Genomic DNA, 23,532 nt, shown 5'->3' with positions numbered 1-23,532 from the left:
CTGTTCCCTTTATTTTTTTGAGCAGTGTATAACATTCTATTGGTTGCAATAATTTAGTATAATTTAAATTGAATAAAAACATTTCTGGTGTTGTTTTGTACATTGAAAATCTCCTTCCAACTATTTTGAAACCTCTACTGTGAAGCTGTCCAATTTTTGGTCCTTAAATTAAACTAGCATACATTTTTATTTAGCACAATTTTCTTTTGGCAATTTTGGTATTTAATGCAGGGCTGACAGACAAGTTCCATATGATCTCTAGAGCAGATATTTTCATATAATTTTGTTAACTGCATGTGTGACAACTCCACTAGTTTTATTTATATTATTTACAAAGATTATACCATTTAAAAAATCATCTAAAAATATATATTTTTTAAATCAATTAGTATATTTTAGTTTAACCAAAATAGTTGTTTTAATATTTGTTTAGTCTTTTCTGGTGAATAAAACTGAAATTGCAAACAACTTTCTATGGCTTGTTTTAAAAATAGTGATATTTTAGAGATTATTTCATTTTCAAATAACTGAAAGTAAGGTAATCTGAAGGGAACTTTTACTAATCTGCTATAGAACTAGTTGCGATATAAATATAGTTTGTGTTTAAAAAAGGATTACAATAATGAGATGTATCCACCAATCCAGAGGATGGATGACTCCAATTGTTAGGGCGGAGAGATGTGGCTTTTCAGTATATTCATAATCTTTGGTGGAACACACCCATGGTAGGTGATAATTGGAATCCTTGGGACGTCATTACACTTAACCCTACCCCTAATTTAACCCTTTTTAAACCCATTTTAAATTTCAACCTCAATGGCGCAATGTCAGAGTTGGACACCCCAAGGATCCCCTTTTCCACACCAAAGAAACTGATAAAATAAAAGGTAGTGCAAATGTATATTATTTTGCCATTTTAATCAAAATCTTAGATTGCATCAGCATTGCTAATGTATTCAGCATAATAAACATAATCACATCCCAGCAGAGTGCACTCATTTATTGTAACTAAATTGACTAAAATAAAGTGCAAGCAACGCTCCAATATACAACTCAATTAAAAAATAATATTACCCTTGAAACTAACACAATACATATTTTGATCTAAAATGAAGTCACTAATACCAATTCTGTTTAGCTTGCAAACATCTGCCAGAAAAAGCATGACAACCGACCCATTGTCATGTCACCTTCAGTCCAGTTTAAAAGTTTAGCAAACCATGCAGGTTTGGAACATGAATTCAGTCAGAATATTCTCCATCAGCACAACACTGAAAGTGCTTTTAACTCATGTGGTCCACTCAAGATTTAATGTTTAATTCCCTAACAACATTGATTAAATGGCACCAGGTGATAAACCGATCAAATATTTTCAATACAATTTACATCAACTTGGGTTTGTAAGTTGAAAAGACACTGATGGACAGTTGAAAGACGCTGATGGATATTCAGACAGTGGGAAATAAAGAAATAACTTTAAGGTGTCTTTGCACACTATGTTTAATGTGCCACAGTAACAAAACCCAAAACACATCTCTTAATTGAATCTATACATCAAAGGAAAGCAGAACATTCCCCTTCATTGCCATTTAATTAAGTTAAGGATTTTATGATCCATTTCATATGGGGCATAACAAATCGTAGAATAAATAAAGAATTTGCTTAAATGTTAAAAATAAGGAAAGTCCACAATATCAAGAGATGCAACTTAAAGCCTTGTCATTGGGACAGGTTCTGGGTCTGTCTGGTAATGGCTGCCCAACACTTTGCCAGTCCTGGCCAGTGTCCCCGTCATTTGGCGTGTGGAGGGGAGTCTGTAGAAGGCATGCCATAGGGAGCCATGAACTCTCCTTATCATAGGGGTAATGGGGAAGGGGGTGTAGTTGAGTAGTTGGTGGACTTGAACCAGAGGTTTTTGGGCATAATAGGAGCACCGCCCACCTCTTCAGAAGGTCTTCCGATGGATGGCACGTGCTCGGTCTTCCTCATACTCCTTCTTTGACACCCACATCTTCTTGAAGGTGTCCAGTGACGCAAGGATGGAGCCCCTTCAAGCATGCAACAAGAGAGGATCATAACTCTGGAAACAGAGACTAATCTGTTTAGTCTGTGGCTGATCACATAATGTTACTTACCCTATCCACGTGGAGTAGAGTCGTTCTTGGGGTGCAGAGATCTAACAAAGAGTAACACAGGGAAATAAATGGACTGTGACACAGCACAACTAGTTCAGAAATGGATGATAATTGTTGAACCAACATTAAACATTTAATACATTGAAATTGCTGCTCATACATATGTAAAGGAGTCCCCAAGGTTAGGGCAGCAAATACCTTTATTTTCACATCTTTGGGTGCCAACTTTTTCACTTCACTTAACAATCGATCACCAAAACCTTAGGGAAAGAAAACATGTAAAACAAGGACAGATAAAGACAATTAGCCAATGCTTAAGGAGTGGAGTGAAACGTTTGTTGTTTGCCAGTCCTCAATATGTAATTGGTGGGAAAGAATTCTAATGAATACCTTTGAGGAGAGTGGAGCCCCCAGAGAGGACAATGTTGGAAAAGAGTGTACGTCGCAGGTCCATGTCTGACTTCTGAATGGCAAAAGCCAGAACCTCGTGGATTCCTTCACTCTCGTCCCCTATCAGGTCTGGACGGAAAAGAAGCTCTGGGGCTCGGAATCGAGCAGGGCCAATCTACACAGGGTATAACAAGCTGTCAATACTTTGGTATAAATACAAAAGTTTACGTGCCATGTCAAAATAGCAATATTGAACAACTTTCAGAACCATACATGTTGCGAATGCATCTAAAATGACTCACATCCAATGTGCTGCCATCAGGAAGAGTGTACTGTGCCTTCTCTGTCTCCAAGGTTTCATCTTTCTGTGGGTTCAGAGATAGGTAGCATGCTCTCTGCAGAGGTAAACAAGATAAAAGTGACAGATGTCAAGGACAAAGGTTGAATCAAAAATCTAAATAACAGGACTGACAGAGTGTCTTGTGAAGATTGTAGGGGTTGTCAAACAAGTTAATCACAATTTTTGAATTTGGCCCTAATGGAAGATTTCTTCTAGAGGTCGACCGATTAATTAATTGGCCGATTTCAAGTTTTCATAACAATCGGTAATCAGCTTTTTTGGACCTGATTACATTGCAATCCACGAGGAAACTGCGTGGCAAGCTGACCACATGTTATGCGAGTGCAGTGTCAAAAGGACCTTGTGGCTGCAAGGAGCCAAGGTAAGTTGCTAGCTAGCATTAAACTTATAAAAACAAATCTTCACAAAATCACTAGTTAACTACACATGGTTGATGATATTACTAGGTTAACTAGCTTGTTCTCTTGCGTTCAGTGCAAGCAGAGTCGGGGTATATGCAACAGTTTGGGCCGCCTGGCTCGTTGTGAACTGTGAACTAATTTGCCAGAATTTTACATAATTATGACATAACATTGAAGGTTGTGCAATGTAACAGAACTATTTAGACTTAGGGTTGCCACCCGTTCGATAAAAAAGGAACGGCTCCGTATTTCACTGAAAGAATAAACGTTTTGTTTTCGAAATGATAGTTACTGGACTTGACCATATTAATGGCTCGTATTTCTGTGTCTATATTATAATTAAGTCTATGATTTGATAGAGCAGTCTGACTGAGCGGTGGTAGGCAGCAGCAGGCTCGTAAGCATTCATTCAAACAGCACTTTACTGACTTTGCCAGCAGCTCTTAGCAATGCTTGAGGCACATCGCTGTTTATGACTTCAAGCCTATCAACTCCAGAGATTAGGCTAGCAATACTAAAGTGCCTATAAGAACATCCAATAGTCAACGGAATAGGAAATACAAATGGTAGAGAGAAATAGTTGACGTGTCATAATTCCTACAACCTAAAACTTCTTAATAACCTCTTACAGCTACCCCCCTACTTTTTTCAATTTCAATTTCCGCCTGAAGACATACCCAAATCTAACTGCCTGTAGCTCAGGACCAGGACCAAGGATATGCATATTCTTGGTTTCATTTGAAAGAAAACACTCTGAAGTTTGTGTAAATGTGAATTGAATGTAGGAGAATAACACAATAGATCTGGTTTAGATAATACAATGAAAAAACCATATGTTTTTGTCCTCTTAAAATGAACAAGACAAAACAAACATTCAGATAGGATGACGGGGACAATTTCAGTGAAAAACACAAGAGGGCAACAGTACTTGTGCAAAGTTTCAGAATGATAACTTCCAAAATGAGTGTGCTACATGACATTTATCATGAAGTCACCCAGGTGTCCCACACAAGTATCCCAAATGTACCCAAGTGGCCAAATTGGTGAAGTTATACATTTTGAATGGAATAACTATACACAAAATACCAAAATGGTATTTTAACACCCCCCCCCCCCCCCCAGAAAAAATGGAGAAAAAACATGAAAAAAAAAATATACATTTACAAAATAACACTTTCAATATTTGGAAGACCCTCAGTCCTACACAATATTGTGCTGCTGATGCCAGGTGCCATAGCAGTATCTTTCTGCTGTAAAGCAGAGGGTCACCAAGCATGTGGTGCAGGTGATGGGGGACTTCATTTTGCAAAGAACACAGCGACGCCTCCATGCTGTGCCCTTTTGGCCCTGAGGCACATCCATGCCTGCAGAAATAAATTTGGGCAGATGAACACCACTTGTGGCAGGAGCTGGATGAACCAGCTTCAGTGGGGGATGGACACCTTGGCACTGGGGGCTCCCATTCGGAGTCAGTGTTACTGTGAAAGAAAATGTTCAGTTAGAATAGTTTCACATATGAGCCCTGTATCAACAGGTATAATAAACACACACATTATATATATATATATATATATATATATAAGTACAGGGAACATAAGGTTGAATATATTATTATAGACCTGCTAGATCTACTGTCTCATTTATATTATGACAGACCAGCTAGATCTACTGTCTTTATTATATTATAACAGACCAGCTGTATCTACTGTCTCCATTTCACTTTGGCCATTGTTGTGGGCCTGCCCTCCCCTCAACAGCCTCAAATAGGCTATTTCATTTCACAAATAATATTTTATATTATTAATTTCAAACAACGGCATTGGCATGAGAAAAACTTACCAGTCCAAAACGATGTCCTTTCTGTTCAAAAAATATTCCTCCATTTGGGAATCGCTAAATGAATCGTCCTCCAACAATCTCTGTCTCACTTACCCAATCAATTTCTTCTAAAATTGTGTGTACATCTGTATATCTCGACTTAGATTTAGCTTTCCCTGACTTAGTTGCCATACGGATTGATATATAAACAGCTGAAGATGCGCTTTACCAAAACAACGCTGTACGTAACATGTGGCTCCTTCCGGTATGAATCTTCAATGGCGAATGAACCTCCTTACGCCGGAGTTTACTACATGGGTTGGTCTTCCAACACATAAACATTACATATTGCCGTTTACCTCAGCTCATTGGCTATCTACCCAGCTACATTTCAAGACGATCAGTGGTCATTGGGTTAAAATACAGTCAATCAATGAAACAGCGGTCATATCATTGGTGCACAATGATGTCATTACTTGTCTTCAAATCGGTTTCTTTCAGTCAATACGTCCCGCGAAATGACCCATCAGGTTTGGTTGTGTTACAAACAAACCAGTTGATTGCAATGAAACCAAACATGACTGGAAAAGTCACGTTTAGTGTGTGCATTTACATCGAATGTGTCATCGAAAATGGAATGAGACGGAATTCACGACACGCGATTCACAAAATGTTTCGTGTTGGGCTATAAAAATAGATTTTATCAAACAAAAGACCATTCATTGTGTAACAATGAGCATTGGGATTGCAAACAGAGGAAGATCGTCAAAGAAACAATTTATTTTATTGCAATTTGTGATGTTACGCCTGTGCTGGTTGAAATAGCTTTTTTTTAATGGGGCTTTGTTCTCAGATAATCGCATCGTATTCTTTCGCAGTAAATCCTTTTTTAAATCTGACAACGCAGTTGGATTAGCAAGATTCTAGGCTTTCGACCCATGTGAGACACTTGTATTTTCATGAATGTTTAATATGACTATTTATGTAGCGATCACCGTATGTTAACCGTATGGTTAACTGGGAATATTGAACCACCAGCTTTCATATGTTCTCATGTTCTGAGCCAGGAACTTAAAATGTTAGCTTTTTTTACATGGCACATACTGCACTTTTACTTTCTTCTCCAACACTGTTTTTGCATTATTTAAACAAAATGTAACATGCTTAAATATTTATTTGAGACTAAATAGATTGTGTATCATATTAAGTTAAAATAATACTAATACTTTTAAGTTAAATTAATAATAAGATATACACACACACACATATATATATATATAATACAGATATACATGTAACCGATGTGAAATGGCTAGCTAGTTAGCGATGGGACTGAAGTGGTTGTTGCCCTTGCTCTGCGTGTGGCGCGATGGGTAATGATGCTTCGGGGGTGGCTGTTGTTGATGTGTGCAGAGGGTCCCTGGTTCGAGCTCGGGTCGGGGCGAGGGGACGGACGAAAGTTATACTGTTACATTGATGCCATGACCCGGATCACTGGTTGCTGCGGAAAAGGAGGTCAAAAGGGGGGTGAGTGTAACCGATGTGAAATGGCTAGCTAGTTAGCGGTGGTGCGCGCTAATAGTGTTTCAATCGGTCACTCGCTCTGAGACCTGAAGAAGCTGTTCCCCTTGCTCTGCAAGGGCCGCGGCTTTTGTGGAGCGATGGGTAACGATGCTTCGTGGGTGTCAGTTGTTGATGTGTGCAGAGTGCCGGCAGCACTCGCGCAGCGCCAGACCATGACACTCCCACCACCAAGCATGATTGTAGGCAAGACACACTTGTCTGTAATCCTCACCTGGTTGCCGCCACACATGCTTGACACCATCTGAACCAAATAAGTTTATCTTGGTCTCATCAGACCACAGGACATGGTTCCAGTAATCCATGTCCTTAGTCTGCTTGTCTTCAGCAAACTGTTTGCGGGCATTCTAGTGCATCATCTTTAGAAGTGGCTTCCTTCTGGGACGACGGCCATGCAGACCAATTTGAGGCAGTGTACGGCGTATGGTCTGAGTACTGTCAGGCTGACCCCCCACCCCTTCAACCTCTGCAGCAATGCTGGCAGCACTCAAACGTCTATTTCCCAAAGACAACATTTGGATATGACGCTGAGCACGTGCACTCAACTTCTTTGGTCGACCATGGCGAGGCCTGTTCTGAGTGGAACCTGTCCAGTTAAACCGCTGTATGGTCTTGGCCACCGTATTGCAACTCAGTTTCAGCGTCTTGGCAATTTTCTTATAGCCCAGGCCATCTTTATGTAGAGCAACAATTATTTTTTTCAGATCTTCAGAGAGTTCTTTGCCATGAGGTGCCATGTTGAACTTCCAGTGACCAGTCAGTATGAGAGCGATGACACCAAATTTGACACACCTGCTCCCCATTCACACCTGAGACCTAGTAACACTAACGAGTCACATGACACCGGGGAGGGAAAATGGCTAATTGGGCCCAATTTGGACATTTTCCAAATTGGGGGGTGTAATCACTTTTGTTGCCAGCGGTTTAGACAATAATGGCTGTGTGTTGAGTTATTTTGAGGGGACTGCAAATTTACACTGCTATACAAGCTGTACACTCACTACTTCTTCTTCAGTGTTGTCACATGAAAAGATGTACTCAAATATTTACAAAAATGTGAGACATGTACGCACTTTTGTGATGTGATTTTTTACCAGTATAATATATACACAGTGCCTTGCGAAAAGTATTCGGCCCCCTTGAACTTTGCGACCTTTTGCCACATTTCAGGCTTCAAACATAAAGATATAAAACTATTTTTTTGTGAAGAATCAACAACAAGTGGGACACAATCATGAAGTGGAACGACATTTATTGGATATTTCAAACTTTTTTAACAAATCAAAAACTGAAAAATTGGGCGTGCAAAATTATTCAGCCCCTTTACTTTCAGTGCAGCAAACTCTCTCCAGAAGTTCAGTGAGGATCTCTGAATGATCCAATGTTGACCTAAATGACTAATGATGATAAATACAATCCACCTGTGTGTAATCAAGTCTCCGTATAAATGCACCTGCACTGTGATAGTCTCAGAGGTCCGTTAAAAGCGCAGAGAGCATCATGAAGAACAAGGAACACACCAGGCAGGTCCGAGATACTGTTGTGAAGAAGTTTAAAGCCGGATTTGGATACAAAAAGATTTCCCAGGCTTTAAACATCCCAAGGAGCACTGTGCAAGTGATAATATTGAAATGGAAGAGGTATCAGACCACTGCAAATCTACCAAGACCTGGCCGTACCTCTAAACTTTCAGCTCATACAAGGAGAAGACTGATCAGAGATGCAGCCAAGAGGCCCATGATCACTCTGGATGAACTGCAGAGATCTACAGCTGAGGTGGGAGACTCTGTCCATAGGACAACAATCAGTTGTATATTGCACATATCTGGCCTTTATGGAAGAGTGGCAAGAAGAAAGCCATTTCTTAAAAGATATCCATAAAAAGTGTCGATTAAAGTTTGCCACAAGCCACCTGGGAGACACACCAAACATGTGGAAGAAGGTGCTCTGGTCAGATGAAACCAAAATGGAACTTTTTGGCAACAATGCAAAACGTTATGTTTGGCGTAAAAGCAACACAGCTGAACACACCATCCCCACTGTAAAACATGGTGGTGGCAGCATCATGATTTCGGCCTGCTTTTCTTCAGCAGGGACAGGGAAGATGGTTAAAATTGATGAGAAGATGGATGGAGCCAAATACAAGACCATTCTGGAAGAAAACCTGATGGAGTCTGCAAAAGACCTGAGACTGGGACAGAGATTTGTCTTCCAACAAGACAATGATCCAAAACATAAAGCAAAATCTACAATGGAATGGTTCAAAAATAAACATATCCAGGTGTTAGAATGGCCAAGTCAAAGTCCAGACCTGAATCCAATCGAGAATCTGTGGAAAGAACTGAAAACTGCTGTTCACAAATGCTCTCCATCCAACCTCACTGAGCTCGAGCTGTTTTGCAAGGAGGAATGGGAAAAAATGTCAATCTCTCGATGTGCAAAACTGATAGAGACATACCCCAAGAGACTTACAGCTGTAATCGCAGCAAAAGGTGGCGCTACAAAGTATTAACTTAAGGGGGCTGAATCATTTTGCACGCCCAATTTTTCAGTTTTTGATTTGTTAAAAAAGTTTGAAAAATCCAATAAATGTCGTTCCACTTCATGATTGTGTCCCACTTGTTGATTCTTCACAAAAAATACAGTTTTATATCTTTATGTTTGAAGCCTGAAATGTGGCAAAAGGTCGCAAAGTTCAAGGGGGCCGAATACTTTCGCAAGGCACTGTATATACACATACATACGTGGGGCAAAAAAGTATTTAGTCAGCCACCAATTGCGCAAGTTCTCCCACTTAAAAAGATGAGAGGCCTGTAATTTTCATCATAGGTACACTTCAACTACAGACAAAATGAGAAACACATTGTAGGATTTTTAATGAATTTATTTGCAAATTATGGTGGAAAATAAGTATTTGGTCACCTACAAACAAGCAATATTTCTGGCTCTCGCAGACCTGTAACTCCTTCTTTAAGAGGCTCCTCTGTCCTCCACTCGTTACCTGTATTGATGGCACCTGTTTGAACTTGTTATCAGTATAAAAGACACCTGTCCACAACCTCAAACAGTCACACTCCAAACTCCATTATGGCCAAGACCAAAGAGCTGTCAAAGGACACCAGAAACAAAATGGTAGACCTGCACCAGGCTGGGAAGACTGAATATGCAATAGGTAAGCAGCTTGGTTTGAAGAAATCAATTGTGGGAGCAATTATTAGGAAATGGAAGACATACAAGACCACTGATAATCTCCCTCGATCTGGGGCTCCACGCAAGATCTCACCCCGTGGGGTCAAAATGATCACAAGAACAGTGAGCAAAAATCCCAGAACCACACGGGGGGACCTAGTGAATGACCTGCAGAGAGCTGGGACCAAAGTAACAAAGCCTACCATCAGTAACACACTACGCTGCCAGGGACTCAAATCCTGCAGTGCCAGACGTGTCCCCTTGCTTAAGCCAGTACATGTCCAGGCCCGTCTGAAGTTTGCTAGAGAGCATTTGGATGATCCAGAAGAGGATTGGGAGAATGTCATATGGTCAGATGAAACCAAAATATAACTTTTTGGTAAAAACTCAACTTGTCGTGTTTGGAAGACAAAGAATGCCGAGTTGCATCCAAAGAACACCATACCTACTGTGAAGCATGGGGGTGGAAACATCATGCTTTGGGGCTGTTTTTCTGCAAAGGGACCAGGACGACTGATCCGTGTAAAGGAAAGAATGAATGGGGCCATGTATCGTGAGATTTTGAGTGAAAACCTCCTTCCATCAGCAAGGGCATTGAAGATGAAACGTGGCTGGGTCTTTCAGCATGACAATGATCCCAAACACACCGGGCAACAAAGGAGTGGCTTCGTAAGAAGCATTTCAAGGTCCTGGAGTGGCCTAGGCAGTCTCCAGATCTCAACCCCATAGAAAATCTTTGGACAGAGTTGAAAGTCCGTGTTGCCCAGCAACAGCCCCAAAACATCACTGCTCTAGAGGAGATCTGCATGGAGGAATGGGCCAAAATACCAGCAACAGTGTGTGAAAACCTTGTGAAGACTTACAGAAAACGTTTGACCTCTGTCATTGCCAACAAAGGGTATAGAACAAAGTATTGAGAGAAACTTTTGTTATTGACCAAATACTTATTTTCCACCATAATTTGCAAATAAATTCATTAAAAATCCTACTTTGTGATTTTCTGGATTTCTTTCAATTTTTTTTCTGTCATAGTTGAAGTGTACCTATGATAAAAAGGAGAGGCCTGTAATTTCAGTGGGAGAACTTGCACAATTGGTGGCTGACAATACTTTTTTGCCCCACTGTACATACACACACGCTACCAATTAACTGATTTAAGCTTACTGTTTTGTATTGAATGTCTACAGTAGCCACAACAGCACTCTGTAGGGTAGCACCATCGTGTAGCCAAAGGACAGCTAGCTTCCGTCCTCCTCTGGGTACATGGACTTCAATACAAAACACAGGAGGCTCATGGTTCTCACCACCTTCCACAGACTTCCACAGTAATATTGACAACTTCCGGAAGAACGTCCTCCAACCTATCAGAGCTCTTGCAGTATGAACTGACATGTCCACCCAATGAAAGTACTGAAAACATAAACTGCAGCTAGCTAGCACTGCAGAACATAAAATGTGGTGAGGAGTTGACGCAAAGAGAGATAGACAATGGCTGAACAGTTTTGAACAAATTAATTTATTAAAAAATAAAGCAAAAGAGAGAACTGTTTCGTATTTTTTCCCCCACTTAGCTAGCAAATGTAACTAGCTAGCTGGTTTACCCTACTAAAACACCAGTCTCAAAAAGAGTGATGCAAACTAAACGAAATCAAGATAAACATACCTGATTTCTCCAATAGTAACTTGTTTGCAAATGTTGGACTAATCCTTACACCCTAGATCAGCTAGATGCAGGCAAAAGTGTAGAAGGCGGTATTGAATGTGTCACTGTCTGTCCATGTATCACCTCAAATTTCTCTCGACCTGTGTGCAATTAAGTTGTAAACTTTAATTCATAGGCTAGGTTGTAGCAACCCTCATGATGGGTATAGGAAAAATTACAGTATCATGTAGTAGACTATAAATGTTAAATTGAACGGGGTAAATGGAATATGAATGACAATCATCCAATATGCTGTAATAGAAATAAGGCCATGGTTACAAGAAAAAATAATAATATCGCCCTCCCTCATCTTAAACTGCACCAACCGCCTCACACACACACACCTTTAAGTACTGTTAAAACTTCAGGTATTCAGGTATTCAGGTATAAGGAGGCCTCTCTCTAATTCTCTCTTTCTTTCTCTCTCTCTGAGGACCTGAGCCCTAGGACCATGCCCCAGGACTACCTGACATGACTCCTTGCTGTCCCCAGTCCACCTGGCCGTGCTGCTGCTCCAGTTTCAACTGTTCTGCCTGTTCTGTTCTGCTATGGAATCCTGACCTGTTCACCGGAGTGCTACCTGTCCCAGACCTATTATTTGACCATGTTGGTCATTTATGAACATTTGAACATCTTGGCCATGTTCTGTTATGATCTCCACCCCGCACAGCCAGAAGAGGACTGGCCACCCCTCATAGCCTGGTTCCTCTCCAAGTTTCTTCCTAGGTTTTGGCCTTTCTAGGGAGTTTTTCCTAGCCAACGTGCTTCAACACCTGCATTGCTTGCCGTTTGGGGTTTTAGGCTGTGTTTCTGTACAGTACTTTGAGATATCAGAGATATATGTACGAAGGGCTATATGTACGAAAGGCTATATTCGTACATATATTTGAGATATATGTACGAAGGCCTATATAAATACATTTGATTTGGTGTCAGAGGAAGGCCCCAAAAAATTGCCAAAGACTCAAGCCACCCTAGTCATAGCCGATCCTTCTCTGCTACCGCACGACAAGCGGTACCGGAGCGTCAAGTCTAGATCCAAAAGGCTTCTTAACAGCTTCTACCCCCAAGCCATAAGACTCCTGAACAGTAAATCAAATGGCTACCCGGATTATTTGAATTGACCCCCTCCTCCCCCCATTTTTTTCAGCTGCTACTCTGTTTAATATCTATGCATAGTCTCTTTACCTCAACCTACATGTACAGTACCAGTCAAAAGTTGGTATACACCTATGCATTCAAGGGTTTTTCTTTATTTTCACTATTTTCTACATTGTAGAATAATAGTGAAGTCATCAAAACACAAAAAGAATAATGTAGTAACCCCAAAAAAAGTGTTAAACATATCAAAATATATTTTAGATTTGAAAAAGTAGCCACCCTTTGCCTTGACAGCTTTGCACCCTCTTGACATTCTCTCAACCAACTTCACCTTGAATGCTTTTCCAAAAGTCTTGAAGGAGTTAACATATGCTGAGCACTTGTTGGCTGCTTTTCCTTCACTCTGCGGTCCAACTCATCCCAAACCATCTCAATTGGGTTTAGGTCAGGTGATTGTGGAGGCCAGGTCATCTGATGCAGCACTCAATCACTCTCCTCCTTGGTCAAATAGCCCTTACACAGCCTGGAGGTGTGTTGGGTCATTGTCCTGTGGAAAAACAAATGATAGTCTCACAAAGCCTGAAATAGATGGGATGGTGTATTGCTGGTGAATGCTGTGGTAGCCATGCTGGTTAAGTGTGCCTTGAATTCTAAATAAATCACAGACAGTGTCACCAGCAAAGCACCCCCACACTATCACACATCCTCTTCCTTGCTTCACGGTGGGAACCACACATCCAGAGATCATCTGTTCGCCTACTCTGCGTCTCACAAATACACAGCAGTTGGAAGCAAATATCACACCTTTGGATTCAGAACAAAGGGACAGATTTCCACCGGTCTAATGTCCATTGCTCGTGTTTTTGGCCCATGTAAATCTCTTCTTATTGGTGTCCTTTAGTAGTAGTGGTTTCTTTGCAGAATTTCGACCATGATGGCCTGATTTACTCTGAACAGTTGATGTTGAAATGTGTCTGTTAGTTGAACTTTGTGAAGCATTTATTTGGCCTGCAATTTCTGAGGCTGGTAACTCTAATGAACTTATCCTCTGCAGCAGAGGTAACTCTGGGTCTTCCATTCATGTGGCGGTCCTCATCAGAGCCAGTTTCATCATAGCGTTTGATGGTTTTTGTGACTGTACTTGAAGAAACTTTCAAAGTTCTTGAAATGTTCCATATTGACTGACCTTCATGTCTTAAAGTAATGATGGACTGTAATTTCTCTTTGCTTATTTGAGGTGTTCTTGCTATAATATGGACTTGGTCTTTTACCAAATAGCGCTATCTTCTGTATACCACCCCTACCGTGTCACAACACAACTTATTGGCTCAAACGCATTAAGGAAAGAAATTCCACTATTTAACTTAAAAAGGCACACCTGTTAATTGAAATGCATTCCAGGTGACTACCTCATGAAGCTGGTTGAGAGAATGCCAAGAGTGTACAAAGCTGTCATCAAAGCAAAGGGTGGCTATTTGAAGAATCTCAAATATATTTTGATTTGTTTAACACTTTTTTTGGTTACTATATGATTCCATATGTGTCATTTCATAGTTTTGATGTATTCACTATTATTCTACAATGTAGAAAATAGCAAAAATAAAGAAAAATCCTGGAATGAATAGGTGTACTAAAACATTTGACCGGTAGTGTATATATATATATATTATTTGCTCAGAAAACTTGAGGGTCCAAATAAAACCACCCGAGGGCCAAATTCGGCCGGCAGTTAGGGAACCCTATTCTAGATTGTAGCGGGGTGAACAGCACGTGGCTTAGGTGGGTAAGATCCTTGATCTTCCTGTGACACCGAGAGCTGTAGATGTCCTGAAGGGCAGGCAGTGTGCCCCCAGTGATGAGTTGGGCTGACCTCACCACCCTCTGGAGAGCCCTGTGGTTGAGGACGGTGCAATTGCAGTACCAGGCCGTGATACAGCCCGACAGGATGCCCTCAATGGTGCAGCTGTAGAGGTTTGAGGGTCTTAAAGGTCAGGCCAAATTTCTTCAGCCTCCTGAGATTGAAAAATGTGCTGAACTCAAGGGACCATTCGAGGTTGTGTGCACACCGAGAAACTTTAAGCTTTTGACCTTCTCCATTGCGGCCCAGTCAATGTGAAAGGGGACGTGCTCTCTCTGCTGTTTCCCGTCATACACAATCAGCTCCTTCGTTTCATTGACGTTGAGGGAGAGGTTATTTCCTGGCACAACTCCACCAGGGCTCTCACCTCCTCCCTGTAGGCTGTCTCGTCATGGTTGGTAATCAAGCCTACCACGGTTGTGTCGTTGAGTTGATCATTCAGTATGAGACGAGCGTGGCCGCGCAGACATGGGTGAACAGGGAGAACAGGAGGGAGTGTCTGTCTGCCCCAGGTCTGTGTTTCATAGCAAGTGAGTCATACTACAAGACAGGTCGTGGGAGACAATGCTCGGAAATGAATTTTAAATATTGACAAGTGGCAGTTGGGACGTTGAGTGTGCATTTTGGCCAAAACACTTGCAGACCCGAGTGTTGACTATCGAACACAACAGCAAGTGGTTCTCGATAAAGGGGTTAAGGGCCAAGTGTTCGGTTTAAGATTCAGCCCTCTCACTCACACCACTCTTGCATATGCAGCCTACCTTTGAAGCATCTTTTTGAGTAGCATATTCCTCTTCAGTTCTTCCTGTGCCATCCACATACAGTGCCTTGCGAAAGTATTCGGCCCCCTTGAACTTTGCGACCTTTTGCCACATTTCAGGCTTCAAACAAAGATATAAAACTGTATTTTTTTGTGAAGAATCAACAACAAGTGGGACACAATCATGAAGTGGAACGACATTTATTGGATATTTCAAACTTTTTTAACAAATCAAAAACTGAAAAATTGGGCGTGCAAAATTATTCAGCCCCTTTACTTTCAGTGCAGCAAACTCTCTCCAGAAGTTCAGTGAGGATCTCTGAATGATCCAATGTTGACCTAAATGACTAATGACGATAAATACAATCCACCTGTGTGTAATCAAGTCTCCGTATAAATGCACCTGCACTGTGATAGTCTCAGAGGTCCGTCAAAAGCGCAGAGAGCATCATGAAGAACAAGGAACACACCAGGCAGGTCCGAGATACTGTTGTGAAGAAGTTTAAAGCCAGATTTGGATACAAAAAGATTTCCCAAGCTTTAAACATCCCAAGGAGCACTGTGCAAGCGATAATATTGAAATGGAAGGAGTATCAGACCACTGGAAATCTACCAAGACCTGGCCGTCCCGCTAAACTTTCAGCTCATACAAGGAGAAGACTGATCAGAGATGCAGCCAAGAGGCCCATGATCACTCTGGATGAACTGCAGAGATCTACAGCTGAGGTGGGAGACTCTGTCCATAGGACAACAATCAGTCGTATATTGCACAAATCTGGCCTTTATGGAAGAGTGGCAAGAAGAAAGCCATTTCTTAAAGATATCCATAAAAAGTGTTGTTTAAAGTTTGCCACAAGCCACCTGGGAGACACACCAAACATGTGGAAGAAGGTGCTCTGGTCAGATGAAACCAAAATTGAACTTTTTGGCAACAATGCAAGACGTTATGTTTGGCGTGAAAGCAACACAGCTCATCACCCTGAACACACCATCCCCACTGTCAAACATGGTGGTGGCAGCATCATGGTTTGGGCCTGCTTTTCTTCAGCAGGGACAGGGAAGATGGTTAAAATTGATGGGAAGATGGATGGAGCCAAATACAGGACCATTCTGGAAGAAAACCTGATGGAGTCTGCAAAAGACCTGAGACTGGGACGGAGATTTGTCTTCCAACAAGACAATGATCCAAAACATAAAGCAAAATCTACAATGGAATGGTTCAAAAATAAACATATCCAGGTGTTAGAATGGCCAAGTCAAAGTCCAGACCTGAATCCAATTGAGAATCTGTGGAAAGAACTGAAAACTGCTGTTCACAAATGCTCTCCATCCAACCTCACTGAGCTCGAGCTGTTTTGCAAGGAGGAATGGGAAAAAATGTCAGTCTCTCGATGTGCAAAACTGATAGAGACATACCCCAAGCGACTTACAGCTGTAATCGCAGAAAAAGGTGGCGCTACAAAGTATTAACTTAAGAGGGCTAAATAATTTTGCACGCCCAATTTTTCAGTTTTTGATTTGTTAAAAAAGTTTGAAATATACAATAAATGTCGTTCCACTTCATGATTGTGTCCCACTTGTTGTTGATTCTTCACAAAAAAATACAGTTTTATATCTTTATGTTTGAAGCCTGAAATGTGGCAAAAGGTCGCAAAGTTCAAGGGGGCCGTATACTTTCGCAAGGCACTGTATGTGCATTGGTCAAGTTATCAGGTTGCTAGCTAGCAAGGTAACATGACTAGCTAGCTAAACAATGTTTGTTATCAAACCAAAAAAATAGCAGCCCAGGAGTAGTTTAATATGGCCCATGATATGCACATGAATCTGGGGCATAAAAAAAAAAAAAATAGCTCCGGTAATATTGGGAGTAACTTTTACATTATTTTGGTTAGGGGCAAAGCAACATAAAGGCGCAAGCATCAACTGTACCATCTTTGCTGTAGCCGTGTTTCCCCTTAAAAAGATCTGTGTGGAAACAGATGCACTTAAAACTTCTAGCATGGTGACGAAATGGACTCGCAATGAATGGAATAAAAAAAATGTACGCCGATAAACATGTCACGCGTTATTAACACATCAACTTTGACAGCCCAGAAGATTAAAACTATTTGACTAGAATTGTCACATTTTACCCCATCAAAAACTTAACACAATCTCCCCATCCATACCTCTTTGATAGTCCGCACAACCTCAAACTCAGCTGAAGTGTGGAAGTCATAGCCTTCCTTGCGCAGTAGCAGGCGTAGGTAGCGTGAGACATCCCGCCCAGCAATGTCCACCCGCATGATAGAATGAGGGATGGCAAAGCCTTCATAGATGGGCACAGCATGGGTTACCCCATCACCAGCATCCAGCACCACTCCTGTTGTCCGCCCTGTGGCATATCTGCAATATCCAAAGAGATATTCAAAACTGTTCCACTGTTTATGCTAATGATTATTACATCATTTTTATATCTCTACAGTTATTAATGTATTATACATGCCATATTAGCCTGGATTTTCAACCTCTGGAGAATTCATTTTGTAATGTTCTGGTATGTCCAACATTACCCTGGCAAACAAAGGGGAAGATAGCGAGCTACAGAGGACAGACAAACTTACAAGCTTAATACTGCCTGCATGGAGATGAAGAGCGCTGGTACATTGAAGGTCTCAAAGAACACCTCTGCTGCACGCTCACGGTTTTTACTTGGGTTTAAGGGGGCCTCTGTTAAAAGCACAGGATGCTAAAGAACATTAGGAGAGATGGAAAAGAAAGTCAATGCAGTTAAACAGTTAAAAACAAAACCCCACATTCATATTCACCTTTCAAGAAACCCTGAGAGAAAAAAACATCTAAAATCAAATGTCATTTGTTACGTACGCCAAATACAACATGTGTAGACCATACAGTGAAATGCTTACTTACGTCTCATGATCTAATTAAAAGTACCCAGAATGTGTGTCACAGAAACTAGAGAAAAATACCTCTTCAGAGAAGGTCTGTAGTTGCTCCTTAGAGTACACATATTGCCAGATGCGCTCCATGTCATTCCAGTCCTTAACAATACCATGCTCCATAGGGTACCGCACAGACAGAAGTCCCCTGTGTTCCTACAACCACATGGAGATCAACAGGTGTTGGGAATAATGGCCATAACTATATTATTGTTTAAAAATACCGCTTCAGTGTCATAACGGCCTAAATATAAGCATACACCACGAAGCCCATTAGCCTACATTATGAGTTACACAATAGGGCCATGGAAATTGGTCTTAGAAACCACTGTACATACCTCTGCTTTTGGGCCAATGAAGAGATCTCCCTCCAGCGCACCTGCCATCACCCGAACATGCTTTGGACGACCCACACTAAAAGGTAAAGACATGGATTATATTACATACTTTAATTTAATCAAAGCATTTCAGTAAAATACATTACAGGGCCTTGAGAAAATATGAATACCCCTTGACTTATTCTCAAGTCTTGCCATAGATTTTCAATCAGATTTAATTCACTGTCTTCTTGGTAAGCAACTCCAGTGGGGATGTGGCCTTGTGTTTGAGGTTATTGTGCTGCTGTATGGTGAATTCATCTCCTAGTGTCTGGTGGAAAGCAGACCAGGTTTTCCTCTAGGATTTTGGCATTCCGTTTTTTATCCTGAAAAACTCCCCAGTCTTTAACGATTACAAGCATAACCATAGTGATGGCTGCGTCATATTATGTTTGAAAATGTTGTATTGGATTTGCCCCAAACATAACACTGCAGTAAAACATTCTTTGCAGTAAAACTTTAGTGCCTTGTTGCAAACAGGATGCATGTTTTTTATTATTTTTATTCTGTACAGGCTTCCTTTTCTTCCAATTAGGTTAGTTTTGTGGAGTAACTACAATGTTGTTGAGCCATCTTCAGTTCTCCTACCACAGCTATGAATCTAACCGTTTTAAAAAGTCACCTCATGGTGAGATGTCTGGCAACTGAGTTGGGAAGGACGCCTGTATCTTTGTAGGTGACTGGGTGTATACACCATCTAAAGTGTAATTTATAACTTCACCATGCTCAAAGACATTCAACGTCCGTTTTATTTCAATTTTACCAATAGGTGGCCTTCGTTGCAAGGCACAGGGAAACCTCCCTGGTCTTTGCGGTTGAATCTGTGTTTGAAATTCACTACTCGACTGGGGGACATTACATATAATTGTATGAGGTAGTCATTCAAAAATCATGTTAAACACTATTATTGCACACAGAGTCCATGCAACTTCGTGTATTATGGGACTTGTTAAAAACAATTTTACTCCTGAACTTACTTAGGCTTGACATAACAAAGGGGTTGAATACTCAAGATATTTCAGCTTTCATTTTTAAATTAATTTGTAAAAATTTCTAAAAACATAATTCCACTTTGACATTAGGGTGAATTTATTGTAGGTAAGCCCAAAAGACAACATTTAATCAATTTCAAATTCAGGCTGTAACAATATGTGGAAAAAGTCAGATGTGAATACTTTCTGAAGGCACTGTAGGTATTTAATATTATAGCGTTGAGATGGCTGAAGGTGTGTGATCTTACTAGTTTGGAAAGCAGTATTTGGGGATCTGGTCTCCTGCAAAACCAGCTTTAACAACACCAGAGCCCTGAAACAGAAAGTAAGAAAATCCAAATGTGGCCCCTTGCAAGCTAGCTACATAAATTAACTAATTTATTATAGAGGCCGAGGGTGGCTCTGACACCATCTGTTCATCTTGTTTGTATAGTGATGTCATGAGACAGTGCTGAGGGGGAAACACCAGCACGCAGGAATCCTATAAACTACTGTATCAGACCCCAATATCAGAAGTAAAAAATATTTTCCTTGTTGTTCATCACAATTATTGTACTCTAATGCTTGACTACGGTCAGTAACACAATGATGCACAAGTAAATTAAGCTTTCTTTAATTTCCCAATGATGCTGATTTCAAGTAGCCTGAAGCGGAAACTGATAATCTAACCTAGATGAGCTAATTATCCACCCAAGATTAACTAATTTCCTCATTCATGTCCTTTCTTTCATTGCTCACGTCTTAATTATAGCTGGCTAGATAGCTCACCCTGACAAACAAGATAATAGCTAATGTTTGACTGTGAGGTTTCCCTAGTTAGCATAGGGATGAGGATGGGTCGGGGATGCAACCGTCCGTTAGCTAACTGTTAGTTATAGGTTAGCTTGGTTACCACCCACATTCCCAACTGCTATAGTAGATTTTAGCTAGCGAGACTAAATTACTGACTGATGAGCAAAACTAGTCTGAGGCTTCAGCAAATATTTCTCTCTCTGGCTTTAGCTAATTTACCTCATCTACACAGAACAAAAATATAAACGCAACAATTGTTGGTCGCATGTTTTATGAGCTGAAATAAAAGACCCCAGAAATGTTCCATATGCACAAAAAACTAATTTTGCTTACAATTGCAACAAATTTGTTTACATCCCTGTCAGTGAGAATTTCTAATTTGCCAAGATAATTCATCCACCTGACATATCAAGAAGCTGATGAAACAGAATGATCATTGCATATGTAGGTGCACCTTGTGCTGGGGACAATAAAAGGCCAATAAAATGTAGAGTAGTCACACAACACAATGTTACAAATGTTTCAAGTTTTGAGTGAGGATGCAATTGGCATGCTGACTGCAGGAATGTCCACCAGAGCTGTTGCCAGATAATTTAACGTTAATTTCTCTACCACAAGCTTCCTCTAACGTAATTTTAGAGAATTTTTCAGTATGTCCAACCGGCCTCACAACCACACCAGCCCAGGGCCTCCACATCCAGCTTCTTAAACTGCGAGATCGTCTGAGACTAGCCACCCGGACAGCTGATGAAACTGTGGGTTTGCACAACCTAAGGGAAGCTCATCGTCCTCACAAGGGTCTTGTCCTGAATGCAGTTTGGCGTTGTGACTGACTTCAGTGGGCAAATGCTCACCTTCGACTGTCACGCTGGAGAAGTGTGCTCTTCGCAGATTAATCGTGGTTTCAACTGTACAGGGCAGATGGCAGAGTGTATGGCATCGTGTGGGCGAGCGGTTTGCGGATGTCAACGTTGTGAACAGAGTGCCCCATGGTGGCGTTGGGGTTATGGTATGGGCAGACAAACTACGGACAATGAACACGATTGCATTTTCTCGACAGCAATATACCGTGACGAGATCCTGAGGCCCATTGTTGTGCCATTCATCTGCCTCCATTACCTCATGTTTCAGCCTGATAATGCTTGGAGTGCCCCGTGTCGCAAGGATCTGTACACAATTGCTGGAAGCTGAAAATGTCCCAGTTCTTCCATGGCCTGCATACTCACCAAACATGTCACCCATTGAGCAAGTTTGGCATGCTCTGAATCGATATTTACAACAGCTTGCTCCAGTTCCCGCCAATATCCAGAAACTTAATTCAGCCATTGTAGAGGAGTGGGACAACATTCCACAGGCCACAATCAGCCTGATCAACTCTGGAAGGAGATTTGTTGCTTAGGCAAACGGTGGTCACACCAGATACTGACAGGTATTCTAATCCACACCCATATTTTTTTGTTTTGTTTAAGGTATCTGTGACTAACAGATGCAAATCTGTATTCCAAGTCATGTGAAATCCATAGATTAGGGTCTAATGAATTTATTTCAATTGACTGATTTTCTTATATGAACTAACTCAGTAAAATCTTTGAAATTGTTGATGTTACGTTTATATTTATGTAACTAGCAAATGAAATTGTTTGCAAAAGAACCGTGTTTTCCCCTACGAACACTGACTTTGCTGATACTAACGTTAGCTCGCAAGTTTATTGAGGTAAATGTAGCTACTTAGCTAAATTATAGTACTACAGTAGCTATATGACTGAAATATGTGGTTGTCCCACCCATCCACTGAAACCCACCTGGCTAGCTTTAGTTATCTAATTAATGGACTAATTGTAGCGGTGGCTACATCGTTCGGGATTAAGAGTACGGATAATATAACTAGCCATTTGATAAGAGCATCTGCTAAATTACTAAAATGTCAATGTAACGTTAGCTAGTGTACGTTAAACAGCTTGCTAGCTAGTTAACGTGTATAAACAAGACAGCAACCACATTGAACCGCAGACTAACGTTAGCGAGTGATGCATTTATTTTTTACTAAGGTCAGCTACAAATTGTTTGCGAGCTAGCTAACGTTAACCACTTACATTATCAATCACCACAGGCTGATTTGCTATTATATCGTAGGACTCCATGGTGATACAACGAGCTATCCACTCTTTATTGAATCCTGTTTTCCTAGCTAGAACGTAATATCGTCTGTTGGTGGAAAAGCGCAACGCTGAAGAAAGAACGTGTACGTATAGAGCTTCTCAACTATAATAGCTAATCGACGTACATTCGAAGACTACGTACAGCCCCATAAGCCATTGCAAGTGAAATGTTGACGCTACAAAGGAACGTACGGCCACAACGTTGCAAAACGTTGAAAAACATTTTGGTCTGAGTAACTTCTTTTAGATAGACTGTGACGTTCTTATTATTATACACTTCAAAATATTAAAGGAAGGTCAGCTCTTTGTACATCATGTTACTAGAATTTATGTTAATAGATTAGTTAGGCCTAACTCAAAATGTAAATGTGTTCAAACCATGCAATTACCAGTTATGACTGACACAATAACATTTTATTTTATCTGATATCTCCATACAAATTGAAAAAAATCTGTGACAAATCTGCAAAAACCTGTTTCGATTAGGCTACAGCACCACCAGATGGCACTGAAATAACGTGGAATGTGGGACTTTACAATTAGGATAGTGTCTTCCCACAGTTACTGTAGAGTGGCATTCTTTCTTCTGACAACATAAGCAAGACTACACATGGGATGTTTCACTTTTCTTACTTGCAGATGTATCATTCAGGCCACTATGTTGTCAAACAATATAAGCCTACTTTGAGAATTTAGAGGATAGTATTAAGACCTGTAAGAAACATTCACTAAAACAGGCTATATTAAGAGTCTAAATGGCATTGGTTATGCTTTTTTAGTCTAACTGACAGATTCAATTTACTTTACATAAGTTATTATTTCTACTCTCCACATTTTGCATGGACCAATGCACTCGACCTGCTTTTCCTTTCAACCACTGCATGTAAAAAGTAATGAGATGGATCTAATTTTCTCTGTGATTATACAGCCAGCCACCAGAGCAATTAATACAGTAAGAGAGAGTATCTGTATCCTTT

At 40.7% G+C, this 23,532-nt stretch overlaps 1 protein-coding gene across 2 annotated transcripts; it reads right to left on the bottom strand.

Moving 5' to 3' along the window:
- Positions 1-901: 901 nt before the first annotated feature.
- LOC110525631 (beta-centractin) lies at positions 902-22,776 on the bottom strand. 2 transcript variants are annotated; one of them, XM_021605921.3, is made up of 11 exons: positions 22,490-22,776; positions 19,853-19,917; positions 18,574-18,649; positions 18,266-18,391; positions 17,900-18,024; positions 17,465-17,681; positions 2,828-2,920; positions 2,526-2,700; positions 2,334-2,395; positions 2,136-2,176; positions 902-2,048 (listed from the first exon to the last, which is right to left on the bottom strand). In XM_021605921.3, the coding sequence occupies exons 1-11, from the start codon at positions 22,535-22,537 to the stop codon at positions 1,946-1,948; spliced, it is 1,131 nt and encodes a 376-aa protein (XP_021461596.3). In that variant the 5' UTR covers positions 22,538-22,776; the 3' UTR covers positions 902-1,945. The 2 variants fall into 2 exon arrangements, with proteins under 2 accessions (XP_021461596.3, XP_021461597.3); XM_021605922.3 differs by lacking the exon at positions 19,853-19,917 and having other exon boundaries at positions 22,490-22,690.
- Between the last annotated feature and the right edge of the window lie 756 nt (positions 22,777-23,532).

The sequence above is a fragment of the Oncorhynchus mykiss genome, chromosome 6 (assembly GCF_057628025.1).
Source record: "Oncorhynchus mykiss isolate SJ-2025 chromosome 6, ASM5762802v1, whole genome shotgun sequence".
In the NCBI taxonomy this organism is placed as follows: domain Eukaryota; kingdom Metazoa; phylum Chordata; class Actinopteri; order Salmoniformes; family Salmonidae; genus Oncorhynchus; species Oncorhynchus mykiss.
The sequence above is the reverse complement of the archived record's forward strand: the minus strand, read 5'-3'. Positions and strand labels throughout refer to the sequence as shown.

Bases quoted from the DNA above. Each gene is read 5' to 3' on its own strand.
- LOC110525631 (XM_021605921.3), bottom strand. From the start codon at position 22,537: ATGGAGTCCTACGATATAATAGCAAATCAGCCTGTGGTGATTGATAAT. The intron at 18,025-18,265 runs GTATTTTTCTCT...AATGTTCTTTAG, and splicing joins TACAGACCTTCTCTGAAGAG to CATCCTGTGCTTTTAACAGA. The intron at 2,177-2,333 runs GTATTTGCTGCC...ACTCTTTGTTAG, and splicing joins CCAAAGATGTGAAAATAAAG to ATCTCTGCACCCCAAGAACG.